This window comes from Oncorhynchus gorbuscha, linkage group LG15, assembly GCF_021184085.1.
Source record: "Oncorhynchus gorbuscha isolate QuinsamMale2020 ecotype Even-year linkage group LG15, OgorEven_v1.0, whole genome shotgun sequence".
Taxonomy (NCBI): domain Eukaryota; kingdom Metazoa; phylum Chordata; class Actinopteri; order Salmoniformes; family Salmonidae; genus Oncorhynchus; species Oncorhynchus gorbuscha.
Window position 1 is genome coordinate 40,563,518 of NC_060187.1, and position 16,566 is coordinate 40,580,083.

General features: G+C 44.7%; 1 protein-coding gene across 3 annotated transcripts in view; it reads left to right on the top strand.

Moving 5' to 3' along the window:
- LOC123997117 (phosphatidylinositol 4-phosphate 5-kinase type-1 gamma-like) overlaps window positions 1-16,566 on the top strand; it is an 82,763-nt gene that overhangs the window by 57,106 nt on the left and 9,091 nt on the right. For all 3 annotated transcript variants that reach the window (XR_006832093.1, XM_046301183.1, XM_046301184.1), the window contains exons 6-16: window positions 2,234-2,386; window positions 4,712-5,011; window positions 5,370-5,569; window positions 5,704-5,787; window positions 7,229-7,277; window positions 8,514-8,598; window positions 9,246-9,407; window positions 9,567-9,738; window positions 10,262-10,294; window positions 10,736-10,849; window positions 12,259-12,481. Coding sequence is in view for 2 of the 3 variants with exons in the window: in XM_046301183.1 (XP_046157139.1) it covers window positions 2,234-2,386; window positions 4,712-5,011; window positions 5,370-5,569; window positions 5,704-5,787; window positions 7,229-7,277; window positions 8,514-8,598; window positions 9,246-9,407; window positions 9,567-9,738; window positions 10,262-10,294; window positions 10,736-10,849; window positions 12,259-12,481 (1,575 nt within the window). In the remaining variant the exon portion in view is untranslated. The remainder of the gene's footprint in view (window positions 1-2,233; window positions 2,387-4,711; window positions 5,012-5,369; window positions 5,570-5,703; window positions 5,788-7,228; window positions 7,278-8,513; window positions 8,599-9,245; window positions 9,408-9,566; window positions 9,739-10,261; window positions 10,295-10,735; window positions 10,850-12,258; window positions 12,482-16,566) is intronic.

Here is a 16,566-nt window from a genome sequence, read left to right on the forward strand (position 1 = left end):
TTAGGTTGTAGTTATTATTGGACTATTTCTCTCTATACTATTTCTATTTCATATACCTTTGACTATTGGATGTATGTTCTAATAGGCACTTTAGTATTGCCAGCCTAATCTCGGGAGTTGATAGGCTTGAAGTCATAAACAGCGCAATGCTTGAAGCACAGTGAAGAGCTGCTGGCAAATGCAGGAAAGTGCTGTTTGAATGAACGCTTACGAGCCTGCTGCTGCCTACCACCGCTCAGCCAGACTGCTCTATCAAATCATAGACTTAATTATTGTAAAGGTTTTTGTCTGGTGAAGGAGAAGAGCTGGCTGCCTCTGATTGAGAACCATACCAGGCCAAACACAGAAATGGAAAACATAGAAAAACAACATAGACTGCCCACCCCAACCAAACTAAAACAGAAACAAGGAACTTTTTTATTTAACTAGGCAAGTCAGTTAAGAACAAATTCTTATTTTCAATGACGGCCTAGGAACAGTGGGTTACCTGCCTGTTCAGGGGCAGAACGACAGATTTGTACCTTGTCAGCTCGGGGGTTTGAACTTGCAACCTTCCGGTTACTAGTCCAACGCTCTAACCACTAGGCTACCCTGCCGCCCCAACTAAGGTCAGGACGTGACAATTATAATATAATAACACACAGAAATACGAGCCATAGGTCATTAATATGATCAAATCCGGAAACTATCATTTCGAAAACAAAACATTTATTATTTCAGTGAAATACAGAACCGTTCCGTATTTTATCGAACGGGTGACATCCCTAAGTTTAATTATTGTTGTTACATTGCACAACCGTCAATGTTATGTCATAATTATGTACAGTTCTGGAAAATGAATTACGGTCTTTGTTAGGAAGAAATGGTCTTCACACAGTTTGCAACGAGCCAGGCGGCCCAAACTGCTGCATATACCCTGACTCTGCTTGAACAGAACACAAGAGAAGTGACACAATTTCCCTCGAAATTCATGTTAGCTGGCAATATTAACTAAATATGCAGGTTTAAAAATATTTCTGTATTGATTTTAAGAAAGGCATTGATGTGTATGGTTAGGTACACATTGGTGCAATGACAGTGCTTTTTTCACGAATGCACTTGTTAAATCCCCCGTTTGGTGAAGTAGGCTGTGATTCAATGATAAATTAACAGGCACTCCATTGATTATATGCAACGCAGGACAAGCTAGATAAACTAGTAATATCATCAACCATGTGTAGTTAACTAGTGATTATGTGAAGATTGATAGTTTTTTTAGAAGATAAGTTTAATGCTAGCTAGCACCTTACCTTGGCTCCTTGCTGCACTCGCATAACAGGTAGTCAGCCTGCTACTCAGTCTCCTCGTGGAGTGCAATGTAATCGGCGTACAAAAATGCAGATTACCGATTGTTATGAGAACTTGAAATCGGCCCTAATTATTCGGCCATTCCGATTAATCGGTCGACCTCTAATCACAACCGGCCGTGATTGGGAGTCCCATAGGGCGGCGCACAATTGGCCCAGCGTCATCTGGGTTTGGCAAGTGTAAGCCGTCATTGTAAATAAGAATTTGTTCTTAACTAGCTTGTCCAGTTAAATAAAATGTAGTGTGTGTGTGAGACTGGCCAAGTGTGTGTGCGAGGTGTTCCTGCCTCAGTGATTCATCACAGTGCCTGGGGCCAGTGCTCGTGCTCTCTGCACTCAGGGTCCCTTCTCTCTTACTCTCGCGTCCTCTCTCTACCTCTGTCTCCCTCACTCCTCTCTCTCTCTTCCTCTCTTTTCCCCTTTCTCATCTCTCTCTCCCATTTGGGTCTCACTCTCTCAACCGTTCTCTCCATCCATCCCGTCCTTCCATCCCTCATTCCCAATACTGTCTGATTGGGATGTTTATGCATCAGTCTCCTGCTGTGCGTGTTTCAACAGGGTGTTGTTTCTAGCTTGTCCCCATTTCATCTCACTTTATTAGAGCATCTAATTTCCACTACCACATAGACAGGGTTTTCAGATATAGTTTTGCTGTCTCTAAAGAAAATAATGGAGCGCAACAAGGGGTAGGTAATGGATTATGGAGAAACTATTGTCTTGATTCACTGCTTTTCCAAGGAGGATTAGTATCTAACCCCAAAAGTGATATTTGTTTTCAAACAGAAATGTTATTTTATTTCAGTTTTTCAGTGCTTTTACCCAACCTGACCAGTGTCCCTCTGTGTCTGTGGCTGTGTGTATATGTTCTTTTATCTCTGTGTCTCTAGTACTCCCTGTGTAACGAGCCCCTGATTGAGTTGTCCAACCCCGGGGCCAGTGGCTCTGTGTTCTACCTGACCAAGGACGATGAGTTCATCATCAAGACTGTCATGCACAAGGAGGCAGAGTTTCTACAGAAGCTGCTGCCTGGATACTACATGGTGAGATGTGACCCCACACACACACAATACGCACTCACAATACGCACACACAATACACACTCACAATACGCACACACAATACACACTCGCAATACACACTTGCAATACACACTCACAATATGCACACATGCACGCACTTACACATACACAAACGCAAGTGTTCACACATATACAGAAACACACACACACAAGCATGCACGTACAGATACCCGTGCATGCACGTGCACACACACCCTGCATAATTCTTTCACATACTACACTCTTCATTGTAATCCCACTCACTAACATACTACACTCATCTGAAATTCCTTCTGACACAAAGGAAGATGAAGCCCATGTTTTTACTGATACAATCCTTACACACTTCATTGCTCCAATCCCAAACTCTGCCTACCTGCTTTACACCTTGGTACTACATTCATTGTCTCGACCAGGGATTGGCGACTTTGACGGGGGTGGAGGGCCACAACATCTGAACTCCATGTGTTTTAGCGTTAATTTCATGCAATTCTACACATTTTGCCATGTGCTGTAGAGAAAATGTTGCTGTTTTAAAAGCTAGTTTCCTGCAAATCTACACATTTTGCCATAGGATGGAGAGAAATGTTTTCAGTAATTTGACCTTGATCACTACAAGTTTAGATAGCTGGCCGCTAGACTAATTTAACAATCTAAAAAATAATTATCTGACATGGGCTAATTGAGTAACAATCAGAGACCGACATAAGAGAGAAACTGTTGATGCACAACCAAATTTCAAAATTGCACCGTGTGTATTCTACTATTCTACCTCGCAGCAGTAAGTTGAGACCCTGACTAAATTGATCAGAGGGCCTGGGTGGCCAGTTGCCTATTCCTGGTCTAGACTGCAGATAACTGGAGGTCATCAAGCCTTGTAAGGCCCTTGTCACTGTGTAACAGAAGCAGGATGTTGTTGAGCCTTTGTTAGCGATTTCTGGTCACACTTCAGTAGAACTCTGTTTAAATAGCAACAGCTCCATGTATGTCCATCTTTCTATTTTAGGTTCCTGGTGGTGCTAAGCTTGTGGACATTCATGTACCAACAGAGCATTATTACATGAGAACAGGAAGACTCACACATTTACACAGACCTTTTCCACAATTTGGGATCCAGACCATTGCAGTTGCACGATTCTTATGGGTGTTTTAGGTATACGAGTTAAGGAGCCCAGAGAAATTCTGAGCCATGCAGCTTGTCTATAGCCTGAAGCCATAACAGACTGAGACTGACTGACTGAGACACAGTGGGGAGACACACACACATACACAGGCAGTAGAGCAACTCTACACGTCTGCAGCACCTGACAGGACTGGGTTGGGCTGGGGGCAAAATGCAAAGCATGGTGATGTAACAGACGTCCGTGCCACCCTCTCACTTTTACCCCTCACACTTGTTTTGCACTCATGCTATTATTAATTTCCTTGCATGTTTTCTCCCCCATTTAATGTTTCAATGCCAAGCTCTATTCTCTGTTACGCTTTCACTTGTTCTCATCCTCTCACATCTCTCTTTCTCTATCCCTGTTGTTCCTCCCCCGCTCTCTCTCTCTCTCTCTCTCTCTCTCTCTCACGTGTCTGTTGTTGACTTGTCAGCGCTGTGCCCCCCACTCATGGACAGATGGGTCGTCTGTGGCTGGAGGATATGGGTTCCCTCCCTCTCTCTCTGTTTCTCTCTATTCCTCTCTTCCTCCTACTCTCTATCATGCCTCAGTCGGTCTCTCCTTTGAAGGTCACTGGCTGTGGCCTAAAAGCCTGAAGGCACCCTCAGCATGCTTCTGTTGGAGTCCTGCGGCCCCTCTGGCCCCCTCCGACCCCTTTCTGTCGCCCCTCTTTCCCTCTCTATCTCTCTCTCTATCTCTCTCTCCCCCACTTGCTCTCTGTCTGTCTGCCTGTCTGTCGTGCCTGTCTGCCAGCCAGCCAGCCAGTCAGCCAGCCAGCAGTTGTTTTTGAGTGGATAAGGAGCAGGCTCCTCTGTCATTACTTTAATGGGATTCAGGAGGTTACGGTCAATGTTTTTGCAACGTGTCGCTTGGTTAACCTAATTTAAAGGGGAAGATTGATGATAAGGATATATTTTTACTGAAGGGTGAATTAGATGTGTTTAAACGGCTCGTGCATTGGGTTACTGCTTTCTGCCTTTTTTCTTTGCCTATTCATGTGTTTTGAATATTTTGAAGGTTAGTTTGGTCTTGAAGAATCAGGTGGTACCAAATCATGGACTGTTTGTTCCAATACTGCCCTGTGCTCTTGGTCTGGCCTTGGTGCCATTGGCCTTTTTCTCACACTGTCTCTCTCGCTATCCAGAACCTCAACCAGAACCCTCGCACCCTGCTTCCCAAGTTCTTCGGCCTGTACTGCATCCAATCTGGCGGTAAGAACATCCGCATGGTGGTCATGAACAATGTTCTACCGCGCGCCGTCCGCATGCACCTCAAGTTTGACCTGAAGGGCTCCACGTATAAACGCTGTGCCTCCAAGAAGGAGAGACAGAAAGCCAAGCCCACCTTCAAAGACCTGGACTTCATGCAGGACCTGCAGGATGGCCTGATGCTGGACCAGGATATGTACAGCGCTCTGGTCAAGACCCTGCAGAGAGACTGTTTGGTGAGGAAAACCAGCCGGGTTTTCAGACCCATTGCTATAAGGGTTTAAATTATACATTGACCTGGTTTGAAACCTACAGTTGAGGGCAAATATAATATGACAAACTCTCTTTGACGCCAAGCAGTAAGTTCATAATTAAATACATTTATGAAATATGCCCCTGACTGTGCGATTACATCATCCACTGTGTTGCAAATGTTTTATATGGCACTGCAGTACAGGTTAACTTTTTAATGCCCTGAACTGTAATAGAAAATATCATTAAGAAGGACTCCATTGACCTGTGGACCTGTTCATAGGGTTTTAAGGCCTGGCTCAGTCCCATAACCAGGACCCATGTCTCTGTGTATGTTCCCAGGTGCTGGAGAGCTTTAAGATCATGGACTACAGCTTGCTGCTGGGGGTCCATAACATCGACCAGGCAGAGAGGGAGCAGCAGATGGAGGGAGGAGAGAAGGATGAGAAGAGGCCCGTGGCCCAGAAGGCCCTCTACTCCACTGCCATGGAGTCTATCCAGGGAGGGGCTGCCTGCGGGGAGTCTATCGAAACAGACGACACGTGAGTGACTGAGACGTGTGACAGGCTGTGTGTGTGTGTGTCTATGAGTGTTGCTTGTTGTCTCCTTGTATATCTCTGTTTGTCAGTGCCACCTTTTTGTATCTCACTTCATCTCTTCATGTTTGTCTCTGTAGAATGGGAGGCATCCCAGCAGTCAATGGGAAAGGAGAGCGTCTACTCCTCTACATCGGAATCATAGACATCCTGCAATCCTACAGGTAATAATCATTCAGTCATACACGTATCCATACATCATATCAATTATACAGAGTCGTGTTCATTAGGGCACACTAGCAAAATGTTTTGGAACGGAAATGAAAATGTACATTTCTTATTGGAGAAGTTCAGATAAGTCCCTATTTTCTTCAGTATGGGTCCTAATGAATATGACCCAAGTAACTACACTGTACAAAAATATAAACACAACATGTGAAGTGTTTGTCCCATGTTGCGTTAGCGGAAATAAAAGATGCCAGAAATGTTCCATTTACACAAAAAGCTTATTTCTCAACAAAAAAATTGCACAAATTTGTTTACATCCCTGTTAGTGATCATTAAACAGGTGCATCTTGTGCTGGGGACAATAAAAGGCCACTCTAAAATGTGCAGTTTTGTCACACAGCACAATGCCGTAGATGTCTTTGCTGTTTTGAGGGAGCAAGCAATTGGCATGCTTACTGCAGGAATGTCTACCAGAGTTGTTGCCAGATAACTGATGGTCATTTTCTCTACCATAAGCCGCCTCATCGTTTTAGAAAATTTGGCAGTGCGTCCAGCCAGCTTCACAACAGCAGACCACGTGTATGGCGTTGTGTGGGCGAGCAGTTTGCTGATGTCAATGGTGGCGGTGGGGTTATGGTATGGGCAGGCATAAGCTACAGACAACGAACACAATTGCATTTTATCGATGGCAATTTGAATGCACCGAGATACCGTGACGAGATCATTGTCGTATCATTCATCCACCCGCCATCACCTCATGTTTCAGCATGATAATGTACAGCCCCATTTTGCAAGGATCTGTACCCAGTTCAACCATGTCCTGCATACTCATCACACATGTCACCCATTGAGCATGTTTGGGATGCTCTGGATCAACGTGTATGACAGCGTGTTCCAGTTCCCGCCAATATCCAGCAACATCGCACCGCCATTGAAGAGGAGTGGGACAACATTCCACAGGCCCCAATCAACAGCCTGATCAACTCTATGCAAAAGAGTCATGAGGCAAATGGTGGCCACACCAGTTACGGACATGTTTTCTGATAAACGCCCTTACTTTTTTTTTTTAAGGTATCTGTGATCAACAGATGCATATCTGTATTCCCAGTCATGTAAAATCCATAGATCAGGGCCTAATGAATACATTTCAATTGACTGATTTCCTTATATGAACTGTAATTCAGTAAAATCTTTGAAATTGTTGCGTGTTGCATTTTTATGTTTTTGCTCAGTATATATTATAACTCATTCAGTCACTCTCTGTCATATAGAACCAGCCTCCCAGCTTCATAAGTGTAACAAAATATTCAGCCTCCATCAGTGTAGAAAACAGCCTGTAGCCGTGGATGGCTGCCGCTGTTTATACTGTATTTGTCTCTGTGACCATAATGCATTTTGAATATCAAACGTTTGACTGTTATTTCTTTCTGGTTCCAGGCTAATAAAGAAGCTGGAGCACACATGGAAGGCTATGGTTCATGATGGGGTGAGTTTCACGTCCGTCATAATCCCTCTTCATTTGTATTTCTTATTACAGTGGACTCTGTAATCATATCTGAGCTCTTTATGAACATAATCATTTCCAATATCCCTTTCTTCTCTGGCTTATGGGTTATGTAATGCTATTCTATGGCCAAGTCTTGTGACTGGTCGAGGTTTTCTTTGGTCATGCTTAGCAGCCAAGAGTTTCCTGATCATGTGACCTATGAGTAGAGCCCAGAGTTTTTCCCACTCAGGTCATGTGTTTTGGAAAAACTCCTGGTCCCTAGTCCTTCTTATGGACAAGACAGTCTGTCTTACCTCAGCCCCTCCCAGACAAACAGCTGTGACCAGCTGTGTGGTTTTAATCATTGAACAGCAAGCTAGCGTCTGTCTGTCCCCCCCCTCTGTCTGGGTGTGCGCTATACCCTGCCATTCTTTTCCATCATGCATTTATTGATGAAGTCACACCTATACAGACAGGTTGAGCTATTAAGGAGAAGCAGGGTAGCCTTTTGTGTGTGTTTGGTCTTGTGTATCAGTGCAACAGTACAGGTCCTTCAGGCCACTTGTCTAAGTAGTGTGTGTGTGTGTAGCCTCCTTATTGAATCTGTCCAATACACATGTACTCAGTGAGCCAGTAAGAGCTTCCTCCGCCTCCTCCTCATCTCTAACAGATCCTCTGGCTCTGACCTCAAGCACCTCAGACTCCCCTCTTTCCTCTCAGACATCATCTCCAGGATGCTCCTAGTATAGAACCACAGTCTTTTTTTGCTCTTTCTTTCTTTTTTTCCCCTCCCCCTCTTGTCTAACAAGCCTGGTGTACATCACCTTATTTTCTCACCCTGTCTCTGTGACGTGTTGTGAAACCAGCATAATGAGTGAATGATTAAGGGCTATATATTCTCAGAGTTAACACAACCAACACATACACAGATCGGGATTTATTCAGCTGCAGTGATGCTTACCTCTGAATAATAGGATGGGATGAGGAAGTGTTATTTTCTTCTGGCCCCCTGTAGAGAGAGAAGATTCATACACTAGGCCATGCAGGGAGACGTACAGCATATGGGGAGACGCTGTATTTAAACGTCTTTTTGTTCTCTCTCCCTCTACCGCTCTCTCGTTCACTTTGTCTTTCTCTCCTCATACCATTTCTCTCTGCCTGTCTTTCTCTCTCTCTCTTCTCTCTTCTCTCTTCTCTCTCTCTCTCTCTCTCTCACTTCTCTCTTCTCTCTCTCAGGACACCGTATCAGTCCACCGTCCTGGCTTCTATGCAGACAGGTTCTTCAAATTTATGAGCAGCACTGTGTTTAAGAAGAGCTCATGTGAGTAGACCTGATCAGACTAGATTACCAGTCAGTCAGACTGGCAGACACAACGCTTCCACTGCTTAATTCACTTATTGTTATGCTTGAAGGTTGCTGTTGGCTATTAACTCGATGTCTTATGAATGGATGTATTTTTTCACTTGCACTGCAAATACTCCGTTATGTATTTTGTACTGAGAGGTATTAGAAAAGATTGAACACTCAAGCACACACACTTAGTCAAATCAAATCAAACTTTGTCACATGCGCCGAATACAACAAGTGTAGACCTTAGCGTGAAATGCTTACTTACAAGCCTTTAACCAACAGTATAGTTCAAGAAGAGTTAAGAAAATATTTACCAAAGAAACTAAAGTAAAAAAACACAATAACATAACAACAGTGAGGCTATATACAGAGGGTACCGGTACCGAGTCAGTGTGCGGGGGTACAGGTTAGAGGTCATTTGTACATGTAGGTAGGGCTGAAGTGACTATGAATAGATAATAAACAGCGAGTAGCAGCAGTGTACAAAACAAATGGAGGGGTCAATGTAATAGCCCGGTGGCCATTTTTGTTTAATTGTTCAGCAGTACTGTTCCCTTTGGGAATAAGAAGACAAGTGTTCCCTTAGTGATGTTATTCCTCTTGTGTGTGTTCTGCAGCCTTGAAGTCTTCTCCCATTAAGAAGGGCCGTGTGGGCCTGACGGTGACTAAGTACACTGGCCCCGGGGCCGCCTGGTCAGCCAGCCAGCTGCCCTCTGAGAGAGACGACAACATCTACGACCTGAGAGGAGCACGCAGCTTCCCCACGCTGGAGGACGAGGGTAGGGGGTACTAGACCATGCAGACCCCCCCCCCCCCCATCACATACTCCACCTTCTTCACGCTGCTCTATCATTTTAACCTAGCTGTTAACGGAGACTGGATGCAGGTGTTTTGACAAGCCGTTCTGATTCTCTCTCCCCCTTCTGTCTTTCTCTCAGGGCGACCAGACCTCCTCCCCTGCACCCCTCCGTCATTTGAGGAGGCGACCACAGCCTCCATCGCCACCACGCTCTCCTCCACCACCTCTCTGTCCATCCCAGAGAGGTCTCCCTCAGACGCTGGAGCAGAGCACCCCCGCTACAGGTACCAGAACAACAGCTCTGAGAGAAGGTACCACTATGGACAAAATGTCCTATTTCTGGAGCATGTTTTCATGACGCATGTGGAGCATGTCCTTTTCATGAGAATAAAATAAAAAACAAGAAGAAGAAAATAAGTCAAGATGTATAATTAAGCGATAAGGCACACGGAGGTGTGGTATATGGCCAATATACCACTGCTAAGGGGAGTGCCTGCATACAGCCGTTGGCCGTGGTATATTGGCCATATACCACAAACCCCCAAGTTGCCTTATTGCTATTATAAACTGGTTACCAATGTAATTAGAGCAGTAAAAATAAATGTTTTGTCTTACCCGTGGTATACGATCTGATATACCATGGCTTTCAGCCAATCAGCATTCAGGGCTCGAACCACCCAGTTCATAATATAATGGTTATATTCATGACCGAATAACCAACAATAACTAATTGTGTTGAACAGTCAAAGCTATAGAGCCTATTTTATGTACCCCTCCCTGGCTTATAACACCATTAACTTACAGTGGTCTCTCTGTCCGTCTGTTTCTCTGCAGGAGGCACACCCAGTCTGTCAGCCATGACGGGAGGTAAGAGCACTACTCTGCATGGCCTGTATGAAATGTACAACTTATCCCGTTGTATAAAGGACTTGGTAGTTTGGTGTTATTACAGCGCTAGTCATTCTGTCTCTGACCAGTGAGGAAGGCTACTACACTAGGGTGTGTCAGGTATGCCTGTTGGTCTGTGTTTTTATGGATGTGACCACCCTTCCTGTCGCTCAGTTGCATTTCCTGTGTGTGTGTGTGTGTGTGTGTGTGTGTGCGTGCGTGCGTGCGTGCGTGCGTGCATGTGTGGTGTGTGTGTTAAAGCTGACAGTTTGAACTATATCCTCATAGTCATAGTATCACTTCAAATCCAAAGTGCTGGAGTAAAGAGCCGAAACGATACACGATTTGTCACTGTCCAAATACTTTTGGAGCTGAATGTGTGTGTGCGTGTGTACTTACGTTACGCATGTTTGTGTGTAGGACTCAGGAGGAGGTGCATGAGGAGGAGCAGCAGACCATCACGGTGGAGGTGGAGGTGAAGAGACACGACAGCGAGCCCACCATCACGGCCCCACAGCCCTCTCCAGAGACCAGGTACACAGCCTCAGCCTTACTCTACATAGACCAAGATGTATCACACAAAGCCCTGAAAAGCCTGGCTCAACTCTACTGAGCAGCACACCTAGCATCCAACACACTCGCTGAAACCAGGTTAACCTTTCAACGGGCACCATCTTGGTACCTAACATGCTCGCTGGTTCATATAAGCGCTCCCTGGAACACATGGCGTCGTGGGTATAAAGTGTCCCAGATTGCTACCTTTCTGAAGGGTTTGTCAAGTTACAGACCGGTTACGACTGCTCTGACCCCAATAAGAACCGTGCCGCAGTTGCTTCTGCTTTTCACTAAAAATACACTGAAAATGTCTCACCTGCGACAGAATAACACCTTGGTTAGCCAACACTGCACTCTGGGAAGTGGGGGAGCCATGCTCCCATTTGGTTGATAGGGCGGCGATGATATTAAGTCCCCACATTACTCTAAATCCCATTTGGTTATTGGAGTAGTTGCGGACTGTTGCTATAAATCCATTATTATGGACAGATAAGCGCTGCCTGTGGATGTTCTCTGGAGCAGCCATCTAATTAGTTTAAGAGAGTGGAGTAGGGTGAGAGACAGGGTAAAAGGGTGAGACAGGCAGACAGGAGTGCATTGGGAAAGTCGTGGTGCGGCCGGGGCAGTGGAACTAGGTCAGAGGGTCTGGGGCTTGGGCTGAGATGCTGAGACAGGGCCAAACATATGGCCTCAGGGGGGCTGGGTGGGGTAGAAGGGCGAAGCGGGCAGGCAGGCCAACGGGGTACTGGGGAATTAGCCATCTGGAGACCCGGCTCCTCAAAGCAGCCTCAGAGACTTCCCTGCTGGGGGAGAGAGAGTGAGGTGAGGACAAGAGAGAATAAAAGAGAGAGCGAGTGCAAGGTCCATGGCTGCATGGCAACATCAAGTCCACCCATTTTAAAGACTTCTTCCCAACCAATCAGGTCTGTCTCTGAGTCGGAGATGCTGTCATTGCTCTTTAGGAACGCCAGGCTCCAGGTTTTTCAGCGTAAGCTCTAAACACACAAGGCTGAGAAAACAATCTGGGATCAGCTTAAGTCGTTCCTAATAGGCAATGATCTGGGCCTGGAAAATAGAGGGATTGTGGTGGCGTGGCACCATGCCATCTGGTACTGTAAGTCTGGGTTAGTGCCGTCATCATAAACCATCCTTCTGATCATACGGCTCAGTCTCAGCTCTGCCTGGCTGGGCTGGTTCTTGTTCATTGGAATGGCTTAATAGGAAGTGGCCCTGATCATTTGTCTGTACAGCTATTCTATCCTGTGCGTGAGAGAGCGAGAGCAGGTGTGTGTGTTAGAGAACAGGTATGTACAGTATGTCTTATCACATCTGTGGTTGTGTATGAGCAGGTGTGTCTGACCCCCCCCCCCCCCTGTCTCTTCTCTCAGTGAGTTACCAGAATTAGCCTCTGCTGCTGCCTATCCCCCAGCCCCTGGGGCCCCTGCTGAAGCCTCTGCTGAGACCCCTGGCCCAGGGGCCACTGTCAGTCCCAAGGTTGTGGTTGTGGAGGCTGAGCGGGACCGCCGGGGCAGCACAGTGTCTGGGTCCGGATGCACCAGCCAAGCCTCACAGGATGACGAGGATGACGTGCCAATCACAGACATCTACTTTGTAAGCTGTGCTTTCTTTGGCTCAGCACACACACACACACACACACACACACACACACAGGTCGTATTCCTTAGGGCATGCAGCAGAAAACATTTTGTAACGGAAATCAATATCCAGGTATTCCCTGCCTGTTTCAGTCTGTTGTCTTACGTTTGGTGCCTAATGAATACGACCCTGGACACACACACAAGGCACAATTATGATGGACGCTAAATACCCCTAGCCCTACGTCTATAGGCTTACAGCCCACTTACAGCATGGTAAATAGCTAAATACTACAGTATCCTAGCTACTAAATAGATTCTAGGTTTGTCAGTCAGCAGGCAGACTGCACTAAAATGATACAGACAACAGCAGATGGTAAACTAGACACAGATAGCTTACATCTCCATTGGCCATCATTTCCATTTTTGCTTTGTCAAATACTGTTTGTCCATGTGTGTAACTCATCATTGCCACCCGTAATGCAAATGGTCAGCGTTGGGTCATGGGATGCTATGTATGTGTGAGTCTCTGAGTTGGATGCCTTTCTACAGAAGCTTTGACAGTTGGACCCCAGAGGGAGCAGAGAGGGTGAGTCTGTAGAGAGTTAAGGGTTAACCGTAGAGTCGATGTCCCCGTGGAAATCTAACTAGCATAATAACAAAGTCCCCATCAAAATCCATCAGTTTAAGCTAGAGATGTGGGTTTTATCTGCATGGGATGCGTCTAAATCCACCGCATTTCCCCGACGTCGCCCTTCTGTATTTGCGATGAAAGGTGACACAGCTAGAGAGGGGTTTGTCAGACCATGAGACTTCCCGAAAATCAGTCTTCTCACGAAAACATCTGTAGCGTTTCAACGGTTGGTCCTACACACTAATATGACCCCTCCATGGAAAGGTGAGTCTCTAGGAGGGCCACAAGACTAGTCTGAAGGTAGCTGGGTAAAGTTACTAAACTCCCTTTTGATTCTTTTTTTTGACTGTCTGTTTATCCATGTATGAAGCTGTTATTCAATGCGTTTCTATGGGCTAAAAGCAGCAAGGCCAGATTCAATGTTTCATCAAATTATTATTTTTATTTTTTTATACATCGGGGTCCTAAAATTCGGAATCAAATAGCTAAATGATCCTTGGTATGACCATCTTAAAACAATTCCATATGCTAGGTTCTACGACAGATTTCAGAGCCAGAGCCATGCATTAATGGATGAGTCTCTGGTGATAAGGGATGAGAAGGCCGGATTGGGAAGTCTCCTCTGGTATTGCTCTGACTGGTGGACAGTCTCTCCTGCAATCAAAACGCCCCACACTGTGGCCCAGTAGGTCTGCCTGTGGTCCTGTTGTCTTTATGACCATTTCATCTGCTCTGCTCTGCTTCTCTCTTCGTGTGCAGTTGCTCAGGTCAGGAGACATAGAAAATAGAGACACGGAGACACACAAAGAGAAGATCTGTAGCAAACAGCAAGGCAACACTCCTCGACAACCACTATATCACCTCTGTCTCTGTATGCAGTATGCACCTGTGGTCATTTACATTTTAGCCAACAGACACAGATGAGGTCATTTTGTATTTTAATGGAACATTATTGTATTTGTAGAGTGCTTCTAAATGGCTGTAGTCTAGTACGCTATGAGGTTGTACAATATGGCCATGTCGTATGAATATATACGAAGCAAATACTAGTAGACAGCATAAACAGAGGATTGTCTTCTGGGTAGCATAAACATTATTTGACTGGTAAAAACAGAGATGACTCTTCATCAAAACATTTCATGGGATATTACACCAGTCCTAAGAGACAGAGTGGACATTACTCTGAGAGCCCTTGGAGAGAGGGCTTAAGTGATTGTTCTGGTCAGAGCAGGCATTGGGAAGATTCACACGCCCCACAAGCCCCTGTTGAGTGGCTACAGCCTGAATTATTAATTTATCATCAACAGTCACTGGGCTTTGGTCAGTATACTGTATACCGAGGCATTTGGAAATAGCCACAGGATGGTTTTTCAATACCGTCAATACCATTTGAAACTTTCTTTTAAGTTTTTCAATAAATGTTCATATTTGTAGCTACTTTAAGTAAGTACCTGCAGTCAACTTGTGCAGTACGTTAGGAGATTAAGCAGATCTCATTCTTTATTTCACTTGTCACATTATTTTACATTATGAAGCTTACCATAGTTCCCCAGAACAGTTGCGCAAGTGTGGTGGAAATATTGTGATCGAAATGAGAAACTATTACATTTCTTCAAAACAATCAAACTTTATTATTTCATTACTGCAGTAATGGAGCTGGTCGGTAATCACCTCTGGAGGTGATCACTGAGAACACATTTTTAAAGGCAAGTCCATCCTCCTGGATATTCATGACAACCAACAGATGTATAGAATGGGTCACAAGGTTAAGATTAGTATGAAAGATACTTAGAATTCACGGCAGACAGTATGTCATTGTGTAGAGACCAGGGTCTGGCCCTGGGGTCATCTCTCCCTGGTACCTTATAGAACAGAAACATTAACTCATGCTCTGAAATGCGGCATCACCCAAAGACATCGTAAATCTCCTGTCTGGCCCATTTTCAGTTCACACAGACACAATAGAGTTATAACAACCCTCTTCTGTTGCATAAAACAACCATTTGATGCAATGAACGTATTATAACATAATCTTGCAATTTTGCTCTCTCACCAGTCACATGTTTGTTTGTAAATGACACAACGGGAGAAAGCAGGAGTACGGCTGTTTATTGACGGGTTGCGTTTTATATTGAAAGTCAAGTGTTTTTTTTGCTTCAATAGAGTGATCAGGGACGTGTAACTATATACAGTTGAAGTCGGAAGTTTACATACACCTTAGGCAAATACATTTCAACTCCGTTTTCACAATTCCTGACATTTAATCCTAGTAAAAATTCCCTGTTTTAGGCCACTCCAATACCTTGACTTTGTTGTCCTTAAACCATTTTGCCACAACCTTTGAAGTATGCTTGGGGTCATTGTCCATTTGGAAGACCCATTTGCGATCAAGCTTTAACTTCCTCACTGATGTCTTGAGATGTTGCTTCAATATATCCACATAATTTTCCTCCCTCATGAAACTATCTATTTTGTGAAGTGCACCACGGTTGGGATGGTGTTTTTCGGCTTGCAAGCCTCTCCCTTTTTCCTCCAAACATAACGGTGGTCATTATGGCCAAACAGTTCTATTTTTGTTTCATCAGAGCAGAAAGTACGATCTTTGTCCCCATGTGCAGCTGCAAACCGTAGTCTGGCTTTTTTTAATGGCGGTTTTGGAGCAGTGGCTTCTTCCTTGCTGAGCGACCTTTCAGGTTATGTCGATATAGGACTCGTTTTACTGTGGATATAAATACTTTTGTATCTGTTTCCTCCAGCTTCTTCCCAAGGTCCTTTGCTGTTCTGAGATTGATTTGCACTTTTCGCACCAAAGTACGTTCATCTCTTGGAGACAGAACTCATCTCCTTCCTGAGCGGTATGACGGCTGCGTGGTCCCATGGTGTTTATACTTGCATACTATTGTTTGTACAGATGAAAATGGTACCTTCAGGCATTTGGAAATTGCTCCCAAGGATGAACCAGACTTGTGGAAGTCTAAAAATATTGAGGTCTTGGCTGATTTATTTTGATTTTCCCATGATGTCAAGCAAAGAGGCACTGAGTTTGAAGGTAGGCCTTGAAATACATCCACAGGTACACCTCCAATTGACTCAAATTATGTAAATTAGCCTATCAGAAGCTTCTAAAGCCATGACATAATTTTCTGGAATTTTTCCAGCTGTTTGAAGGCACAGTCAACTCAGTGTTTGTAAACTTCTCACCCAGTGGGATTGTGAAATAATCTGTCTGTAAACAATTGTTGGAAAAATGACTTGTGTCATGCACAAAGTAGATGTCCTAACTGACTTGCCAAGACTATAGTTTGTCAACAAGACGTTTGTGGAGTGGTTGAAAAACGAGTTTTAATGACTCCAACATAAGTGTATGTAAACTTCCGAATTCAACTGTAGTTTTCCTTCACAGAAAATACATTAGTGCAACACATTTGGCAGAGAATAGCTTAATTTTCATCAGATGACAACAGAAG